This window comes from Malus domestica, chromosome 05 (genome assembly GCF_042453785.1).
Source record: "Malus domestica chromosome 05, GDT2T_hap1".
Taxonomy (NCBI): Eukaryota; Viridiplantae; Streptophyta; class Magnoliopsida; order Rosales; family Rosaceae; genus Malus; species Malus domestica.
Genome location: NC_091665.1, coordinates 46,207,412 through 46,217,381, shown reverse-complemented (window position 1 = coordinate 46,217,381; position 9,970 = coordinate 46,207,412). Strand labels below are relative to the sequence as shown.

The window sequence follows — 9,970 nt, the reverse complement described above, 5'->3', positions numbered from 1 at the left end:
CGTTATCTTGCTGCTGATGCTGCTTCTGCACTAGATCTAGAAGCATCTCTCATTCTCTCACTCAACTGAGTCGGCTCTGGAACTCTGACTCGGGTTTTCTGATTGGTTTATCCGCAGCTGCTGTTGCTCTGCGCTGTCTCTGTGTCTCTGGACTCAACCTGATTCGTCTTCTGCAGGTGGTGGGACTGGGCCTGTGAATTGAGCTTTCTGCTGCTGGGCCGAGACACAAGTGAGGATGGGCCTGGCATTTGGGCTGCTCCTTTCTGTGGACTTCAACTTGTGTTTATTTGATTTGGCACGGGTCTTAAGTGTAGGAAGACCCACATTAATATGTATACATTTTTTTTTATTTTAATACCAAGAATATATATATATATATATATATATATATATATATATATTTTAATAAAATTGATTCTCTTTAATAAAACATTTATTTTTTATTTTGATGTGACTGAACTTGAAATTGAATATTCAAGCTGCCTACGTACCTTTCCAAAGAAAGAGATCAAGTCAAAACGTAGTTCAAATACATTTTTTTCTTGGTATTTTTTTTTTTTTTGGTGCCATTTGCAGTTTCAGCTCATGCAGGCAAGGAGCGTTGGTGTTGCCTTTTATGCTCGTGCAGACCAGGAGCGTTGGTTCGTGCAGTTTAGGCTCGTGCGAACAAGGAGCATTGTGCCATGCAGTTTAGGCTCATGCGGGCGAGGAGAATTTGTGAATTTTGTCAAGCAATCCGGGAGAGGTGTTCCTCACAATTTTCATAGCAATGAGCTTTGACCGCATGATTGAAGAAGTCTTCGGGCAAGAAGTCGCTCATCGTGATGGGGATGGACGATCTTCGTGTCGAAGTTTCATCATCTTCAACACGTTCATGTTGCTTTGAAGGTTGACAAGAGTTGCTTTGCCCCCTTTCCGATTGGCGGACTTGTGGAGGAGACGTATGCTTCTTGTGCAATTTCTTAGGAGTGACTTGAGTCCATCCTTCAACTTTGCTTGTCTTGGAGGATGCCCCCAGCGGTTGAGGTGAAAACTTTGAGTCGAAAGAGCCAGAAGTGAAGGTGGTATAGTTTGACTTCGCCACATCGTCAAGATCTAGCTCGATGATTCCTTTCTGAGCCAGCTTCATGATGAGATCTTTCAGCACGAAACATTTTTCTGTCGGATGACTGATGAAGCGGTGGAATTTACAGTACCTTGGACTGTCGGTGCGATTCATCTTTTCTGGCCGTTTGCACTCAGGCAAACCAATCACCTTCTTTTCCAGCAAGTCTTCTAACATGGCAACCACATCAGAGTCGGGGAATGGATAAGTCTTCTCCTCAAGCTCCTTCAAAGTGCGTCTACGCATCTCTTGATCACGAAAAGCTTCGGTTTGAATCGCCTTGCCTCGTGTGGATATTTTGACGGGAGATGTGTTGACCGTCATCGCTTCCTTGGTGGGTTTCCATGCAGCCTTTTCCACCTTTGTCCCAAGAACTTTTTCGTTCTTGTAGTCGGCGATCGGTTCTTTCTTCCCATGATGGGCGATGCTCAACTCCATGTCATGGGCGCGAGTGGCCATTTCCTCGAAAGTCCGTGGTTTAATGCCTTGAAGGATGTATTGCAAACCTCATTGCATGCCTTAGATGCACATCTCGATTGAAGAGGTTTCCGAGAGCCTGTCTTTACAGTCGAGGCTTAGAGTGCGCCATCTGTTGATGTAGTCAATGACTGGCTCGTCCTTCCACTGTTTTGTGCTCATTAGCTCTAGCATGCTCACAGTGCGGCGGGTGCTGTAGAAGCGGTTGAGGAATTCCCGCTCCAATTGCTCCCAGCTGTTGATGGACTTAGGCTCTAGGTCCGTGTACCACTCAAAGGCATTTCCTTTCAGCGAGCGCACAAACTGCTTGGCGAGGTAGTCTCCCTCCGTCCCTGCGTTGTTGCAAGTTTCGACGAAATGTGCAACGTGCTGCTTTGGGTTTCCTTTTCCATCAAACTGCATGAACTTTGGTGGTTGATAACCCCTTGGCATCCTTAGGGCATCAATCTTCTTGGAATAGGGCTTCGAGTAGAACAAAGAGGTATGTGAGCTCCCTTCGTACTGTGCCTTGATGGTGTTGGTGATCATCTCCTGCAGCTGCTGGATAGAAAGAGATCCCATGAGTGCCGCTGCTTGGTCTGGCTCCGGCTTCCCATCGATTTTCTTCACCGAGGGTTCTTCGTCTCCGCCAGCTCCTCCCTTTAGTGGATCATCCTCTGGGTCGGGTTTATCGCCGTCATGCGCCTCTAGTCGGTTGACTAGTGCTGCAATTTGCAAGTCTTTTTCTTCTACAGTTCGGGTTAGCCTTGCGATTGCTTCATTCATTTGAGCCAGCTGCTCATCGATTGAGGTTGCTCCAATGGTCATGACTTGCATGGCTGAACTGTCGCTTGAATCGGCATCGGTGAGCATGGATTCGGAGTATTTCCTTGGGCTTTCCCCCCTTGGTGCCCTTAGTAAGGCTAAGGTGATCAAAGGCTCGTGCCTTGGGTGCTTTTGTTCCCTTGGCAGAGTTGATGCAGAGGTGAAAGAGGCGGCAGAAGTAGCTCTTGCCATGCTTCGAGTCGTGATGCCCAAAGTGACACCAGTTGCGACGAGGACGCTTTTGTTCTTTGCGCCGGTTGCGGGAACAGTTTGAGCCTTCCTTGATGCCATTAATTTTGGAAGTTCGCTTGAATTTCTTGAACGGAGAAAGAGATGAGAGGCAGAGATTGTCCCACCGGGCGTGCCAATTTGTGAACAAGGAAAATTCCTGAAACGAAAGAGACAAGAAACGACGTGCACGAACAAATATTTGTATTTGATGATTTTGGGTTACAATCTCTCTCTAATTTGATCCTCTGATTCGATCTCCGTAAGGTGTTGATTTGTGGATGTTTCGTTGATCTAAGGGCCGTTAAGGCTTGATCTTGGATGAATTGTTGGAAGTTTCTTCAAAGGGTCGTGGGCTTGATCTTTGAAGGTGGATTTGAGCGGATCTTCAAGGAGCCGTTGGGGCTTGATCTTGAGGATGAATGTTTCTTCAATGGCCGTGGGCTTGATCTTTGAAAGTGGATTTCAGCGGATCTTCAAGGAGCTTTTGGGCTTGATCTTGAAGAAACAGTGATGAACAGATCTTCAAGGGGCTTTTGGGCTTGATCTTGAAGAACGGTTGGATGTGTGTGGATTTGTCGACGTTGTTGATCCAAAGGGCCGTTGGGGCTTGATCTTGGATGAACGGATGATGAACGATGGTGCTTTCTTCAAGGGCCGTCGGGGCTTGATCTTGAAAGAGCGATGGACGAAGAACGAAGAACGAAGAGAGCTTTCTTGATTCTTAGGGAACCTGGATGCTTGAGAGCTTCAGAGTTTCAGAGCTTCAGAGCTTCAAGGTGTAATATGAATTGGTCCCCCTTAAATGAATGAAATGGGCTTGTATTTATAGAATTTTCCAATGCCTAATTTTGAATATAATATCCCAGATGAAATAAGTCGTTTCTGCCAGGTGTTGACACGTGTCCTATTTGATGACTTTTCCAACTCATTTCAATTTTCGTTGAGTCACACGCTACGTGTAAAATTTATGTAATACATGAGCGTTGACACTTTGATTTATCGGTCAACATTTATTTACGAAATTTCGATGTCTACAGTGAGATTTATAGAGGATGGTTTACAAGACTAGACACATATTATGAAATCATCCAATTTCTTTTACCTACTAACTTCATGAAAGACCAATAACTCCTTTATCGAATGTTCCACATTATCCCACACAATAGTCACATAATTTGATGTGAGGGTAGGCGACTCCTCATCTCTGACCGCAATGGGAAGCCAATAGTGAATGTTAAGTGCATCGATAAACTTCATCCGACCCTGAAAGACGTTCTGAAATGCCAACTTCTTTTTCTCTATTTTGTTGTACTCGTTGACAGCAAACTATGCGATCTCTTTCACATATGCGTCACTGATGTTCTTGATCGGCTGCCAATCACCGCCTTGGGCTGTGACCAAGGGAGGAAAGAGGAGGCAAAAGATCAGTGTTGAAATTGCCAGGATACTATATAATCAGGTCATTTTTTGGAATGAATAGACGCATTGAGAGTGCAATAGAATTTATAGTGGATTTCGTTATTTAATTTTATGGTGATGTTATTATGGCTTTAAAACACTTTCCTTTCTAATGATCCATTTCCGCTTTTATCCGGATTGAGGCGATTATAATAGTTCCAAAATTGTTTTTCCTATTTAATTAATTGCTAAACATGAATCTATTTCCTATGTTTGGGTTCTACCTACGAATGTTATATAAGTTTAAAAGTAATGCTAGGAAAATCACATATATTTTAAAATTACATTTTGAAAGTTGACTTGCTAAGACCACATATTTGAAATATGTGGGTAAACAAAGTTCCTATATTTTGTAGATTCTCAATTTAAATTTATACAAATAATATTCTTATACGTGGTAGGTAAATTGTTTTTTATGTATTACTAAACTTTTTATTATTGTTGTTGTATATGAGTAAATAATTGACAATAGTAATTTGACAATATATATCAAGACATCAATTCTCATATTTTTTTTCTTACTATGGATTGAATTTGTAGTTAACAAACAAGTAATTAGGGGCATTAAGACATCCAAAAAATTACAAAATGTGTGAAAGCAAATTTAATTAAAGAATTTTCTTGGGTTGGGTTAAACCTTCAACACTCATTTTGTGTGTGTGTGGTCTCCATAATAATTTTAGAACCCAATTCAACAAGAATACATATATAACAAAGCCAAAAAGAATCAAGAAAATTAAGAATTGAAGATCAATTATTCCCTCGATTTATTTATTATAATGAAGGATGATAAACTTCAAGCAAACTAGAGTCCAGAGTACATGATTGCATAAACACAAGCATTAAAATATAAAACGATCATATTATCCGAAACCTAGTTAGGCTTTGACAATCGATGAAATGATATCAACTGCTTAAAATGCTCCCAAGCCTTCTCCCACACAACACCCTCGTAATCCGCGGGAGTGGCAACATCGGGATCAGCCACGGACTTGTTCTTAGCGGAAATGACAAGCCGGTAGTTGATGCCCGCCACCACCTGGCTGTCGCCCCGGACGACTCTCTCAAACGCCAACTTGTTCTGGCCTTGGGCTTGCTTGCTGTACTCCGACACCGCAAACTCTGCAATCTCTTTCACATGGGGGTCGCTGATGTTCTTTATGGGCGCCCAACCGCCGGTTATAAGGCCCCGTCGGTCCGCGGCAGCGGCCACCAGAGGAAGGAGGACGAGGGCGAGGATGAGGAGGCAGTGAGGGCGCATCGTGACCGTTGCTTTCTTTAATTTGTTGAAGTTTCTTTGACTGGCTCCACTCCACGAATGACAAGTGCAATGGGGGATGGCAAGATAATAGAGGTTTTGGATGTGCATAACGGGCAGTAAGGTAAAGGGTTTGGCATATATGGAAGGTTAGGTATTGACTTGTGTTATCCTGGATATTACTGTCCATATTGGGTCGTGCAGGGATTTCTTTCGCCATTGCTTTCTTGATATATTTACGGCATGGTCTAATTACTAATTTGTTTTGATATTTTTCTTCATTTGTGACTCTTTACTTTTTTTAGGAATAACCGACAGATTGATTGCAATCACAATTACAAAGCATCCTGGATGAGACCAATAATCAGAATGATGTTAGGAGACTTGAATCATTAGCAATACATAATGCATACTTTGCTCATCTATGGCCACGATGAACTTCCAACCGCCGACAAGGATTGTGATACGGGCGGCAGCCAGAGGAAGGATGACGACGACGAGAACGAGAAGGCACTTTGGGCGCATCGTGGCCGTCGATTAAAATTTTTCTTGACTGACAACATACAGTCCACAAGTGACAAGTGATGGGCATGCTCCGATGGAGGATGGCAGGGTTGGATGTATCGACGTTGTTGGGTAAAGGATTTGTCTGTATGCTTATAGAAATAGGAGAAATAAAATTAAAAAACTAAAAAGGAATCATTTTTGGCTGTGTATGCATTACATGTATGGGAAAAGCAAACTTGCTTTTCCTTGTTTTTCATTTACATAAAATTAGGATATAATTAATTGTTTGGATTAGGTTTGGTTTGAGCGAAGGTAGCCACATTATTCGAGGATATCCATCTTATGTAATCTTGGCACGACGACACACTCTTTCTTTGGATCAGGTTGAGATTTTATTAAGGCCCAAATAAATGCACTATGTTCTCTATTTTGTACGTATTCATATTTCTCATCAATGAATGTAATATACTTTACTTAAAAAAGAATAATTTAGAGGATTAGTCGACATAATTGTGACATGTTTACTTGAAATCAGAAAAATCATGAATCGGGGAGTTAGTAACTTGAATAATTTCGTTCCCTATCGATCTTACTCCTGCTCTTAGCTAGTTGATCTAATTTATAATTATTTTAATGTTAGATTACCAATTTTAGTGTGGAATTTACATTTGTTGCAGTAAACGCAAGAAAGCCAAAAATAAGAAATTACAATTTTCATTCATATACAACTAATATTTTCTTTTTCAAGGATGGTTTTTTTTTCATGTGCCTCTTTAATTGGTTCAGTCTTTTTTTTTTTGCGCCGTTTTCTTGTTTTTCTTATTTCTGTTCTCTTTTATCTCTCTGTTTTACAACAAATGAAGACTGAATCAAGAACACAAAAAAATTCACGAAAATAAGGATTGAAGATCAACCATTCAAATTGCTCTAATTATTGATATAAACTTCAAGCAATCTTTAAACCTAGTTAGTTTTTTTTCGAACGATGAAAGTAGACCAATTCCTTGTGATGCTCCCAAGCCCTGTCATAGACGAAGACCTCATAATTATTTGCGGCGGCGGTGCCGATAACCCTGGTGGGATTTGCCACCGACGACTCATTTTTTGCCGAAATGAAAAGCTTATAGTTCGTGCCCGCAACGAGTTGCGTCTCACCCCGGAGCACTGTCTCAAACACCAACTTGTTCTGAGCCTTTGCTTGCTTCGTGTTGTACTCCGACACAGCGAACTCTGCGGCCTCTAGCACCTCGGGGTCGCTGACGTCCTCAATGGGTTTCCAACCGCCGATCTGGACTGTGCTGGTGGCGGCGGCCAGAGGAAGGATGAGGGCAACAAGAAGGAGGAGGCACTGAGGGCGCATGGTGACCGTTGATTTAACTTCTCTTCGACTGACTGACACAGTTGCACTCCACAAGTGACAAGTGATGGCATGCATGCAATGGAGGAGGGCAGTTTGGAATATAAACATTTGTTAGGTGGAGTATTTTGTCTGTATGCTAGCGGAAACAGAAAAAAAGTTCAGTGATCATGAATGAATTCCAGACCTGTATTTTACATAGTGTATTTTGTGTTCAATTTCAGGAGTTACCAATCGTAAAATAGAGGCTAGAGAAAATTAAATGCATTTGTAAATCTTCCAAACTCTAAAAAAAGTAGACTTGGGTGGCAAATCCACCGACTAATCCCTTAAAAAAAAAAAGATAGAAACAAATTTTTCTTTCCGTATTTTTAATAGGGAACTTTAATAAAAAATTCTTAATACTGTTCACTTTAACGAAAAAACATATTTTTACATTAAAAAGTCAATTATGGTACTATTCACTTTATCTTTTATTTTGTATGTATTATTAAAATCCAAAATTTTCAAACATTTTTCATTAATTTTTCCTTTTTAATATGCAGTCCGTGAGTATATGAGACATTTTATTCCCGTGACTCTAAATTAACTGAGAGTCAATCGCTTTCATAGCCTACGTGTCTATTGCTTAAAAAATTAAGCCAAAAGTCACGATTCTGTAGTGTTCGGTGTGACACAAAGTCATCGATATTAGTTTTGTGTTATTATTTTGTCACTTATTTTCCTAACAATTTTTATACAACAACAAAAACTGTAAACACCAAACATCTTTTATCACTTTGACAAAAAAAAAAACATCTTTTATCACAATATATCAACGTACTATAAATATATAAATAATCGAATTAAATTACATCAATAATATAACAAAAAATATTACTCTTATCACATTTTGTATAATTTTTTTAATAAAGATAAGACTCATATGTGTTGGTGAGTCCTATTTATATTATAAATAGGATACAAATATGATAAATGTAGCATTACTCGTAATATAAACAACACATCGACGACGATTATGTTATCCAAAATTATGTCAACAATAATATAATCCTCGTCGGCAATGGTGTAGCCATGTTAAGGGTTACCTTGGGCTATAGCCCAGGTAGCTTTCAGTAAAAAATGAAAACTTTACATGTAATTTTTATTGATTTCGAATATAGCCCATCATATATTTAGTCACTAATCATAATTCTCTTGATTTAATCATATAAAATTATATAATACAGTTTGCAAACCATCTCTTTTTTTTTTTTTTTACATCATTTTTCTCATTACTTCTTGTACATGTACAAATTTGGATTTGTTTGAATTTAACATGTATTTGTTTAATAACGAAAACTCTTGGCTCACCTTGTGAAATTTTCTTAAGTTAAAGGATATTGTGAAAAATACAATGTTAAGTTTCTTTGTTTATAAAGATTTAAACTTTAAGTTAGCCCACCTAGTGAAAATTTTCTAGTTCTGTCATTGCTCGTCGATCTATATATTGGGTAGAAGTGCGGTAATTTTAGGAAGAAAAAATAGCCATATATTTGCTTTATTTAGTATTTCAATAAGATACTTAGGCACTGTTTTGCACGCCGTATAAAACACCGGATAGTACTAATAATACGGAGTACGGTGTTTGGTGTCCGTTTGGATTAAATAACCACCGGATTAAATAATCCGATCCCACCTCCTTTATCCGACTGATACCCACTTAGTTATACCGCTCAAAACCTCGGTATTATTTAGTCGGGTAGAAACACGCCTCTCTCTATCTCTCCATCCTGCATGGCTTGCCCTCTAATTTGAATCCCAAGTTCTTGTCCTCCTCTGTTTCGCCCTCCTGCAACTCCTCCTCCTCTGTTCCGCCCTCCTGCAACTCCTCCTCCTCCTCCTCCTCCTTCTTTGATCACCGCGAACAACGTAAGAGGACAATCGCGATGGACTAACGAAATCGAATGGGAGAAGCAAAGTGCTTCAAATTAGAGAGAGTTCCTCTCGCCGCTTGCTCTACTCCTCTCACATCACTTGCCCTCTCCTTTGAATCCAAGGTTCTTCCTCCACTTCTGAATCTAAGATTCTTCTTCCTCCTCCCTGTTCCGCCCTCCTCCTATTTTTCTTGCAATTTTTCTTCTTCTCTCTCTGTTCTACCCTCCTATTTCTCTTCCAACTTTTGTTTCTTCAATCAGATTGAATCTGATTGTTGTTTTTCTCTCAAATTTTTGCAATTGATTTTATAAATTTTCAATTGCTAAAGAACCCATCTGCCTCCTTTGGGTCATATCCTTCATAACCATTCTACTTTTACTGGGCTGATTTGTAGCTAAAAAAAAAAAGAGAAGGATTGGGAAAAAAAACGATGAGAATTTGAAAGTTGGGTTTTGCTGGATTTCTTGTTGCTGCCTTTGTGGTGAGGTTTAGTTCAGGGGAGCAGACGGGGAAGAAGAAGAAGGGATAAAGAGGGAGGGAGTTTAGGGGGGTGCGGCAGAGAGATATGGGAACAAAAGAGATGTTTTTAGTTTTTTTACAGTATAAATAATACAGTCATTAGTCCGATACTATACCAAACGCCCGACTAATTTAGTCAGTACTATCCGGTGACTATTTATCCTATCCGGCATAAATATGTAGTACAATCTGAGCTGCCAAACGAGGCCTTATATGTCAATGGGGTTAGTGAATGGAAGACAATGTCTATAGAGAGTTTTATTTATTTTTTGGATGTGGCCAAGTTTTAACTATTTTTTTCTCCCGTGACAAGAAATGCAAACTAGGAAATGACAGG

General features: G+C 39.9%; 2 protein-coding genes across 2 annotated transcripts; both read right to left on the bottom strand.

Annotated features, from left to right (window-relative positions):
* Positions 1–4,818: 4,818 nt before the first annotated feature.
* LOC103434432 (cysteine proteinase inhibitor 1-like) lies at positions 4,819–5,480 on the bottom strand. Its single transcript, XM_008372782.4, has one exon. It carries the CDS (start codon positions 5,442–5,444, stop codon positions 4,950–4,952), a length of 495 nt encoding a protein of 164 aa, XP_008371004.1. The 5' UTR covers positions 5,445–5,480; the 3' UTR covers positions 4,819–4,949.
* A 1,179-nt stretch (positions 5,481–6,659) lies between these two features.
* Positions 6,660–7,200, bottom strand: LOC103434431 (cysteine proteinase inhibitor 1-like). The gene is made up of 2 exons (XM_070821994.1): positions 6,838–7,200; positions 6,660–6,704 (listed from the first exon to the last, which is right to left on the bottom strand). The coding sequence occupies exons 1-2, from the start codon at positions 7,198–7,200 to the stop codon at positions 6,660–6,662; spliced, it is 408 nt and encodes a 135-aa protein (XP_070678095.1).
* Positions 7,201–9,970: the final 2,770 nt, after the last annotated feature.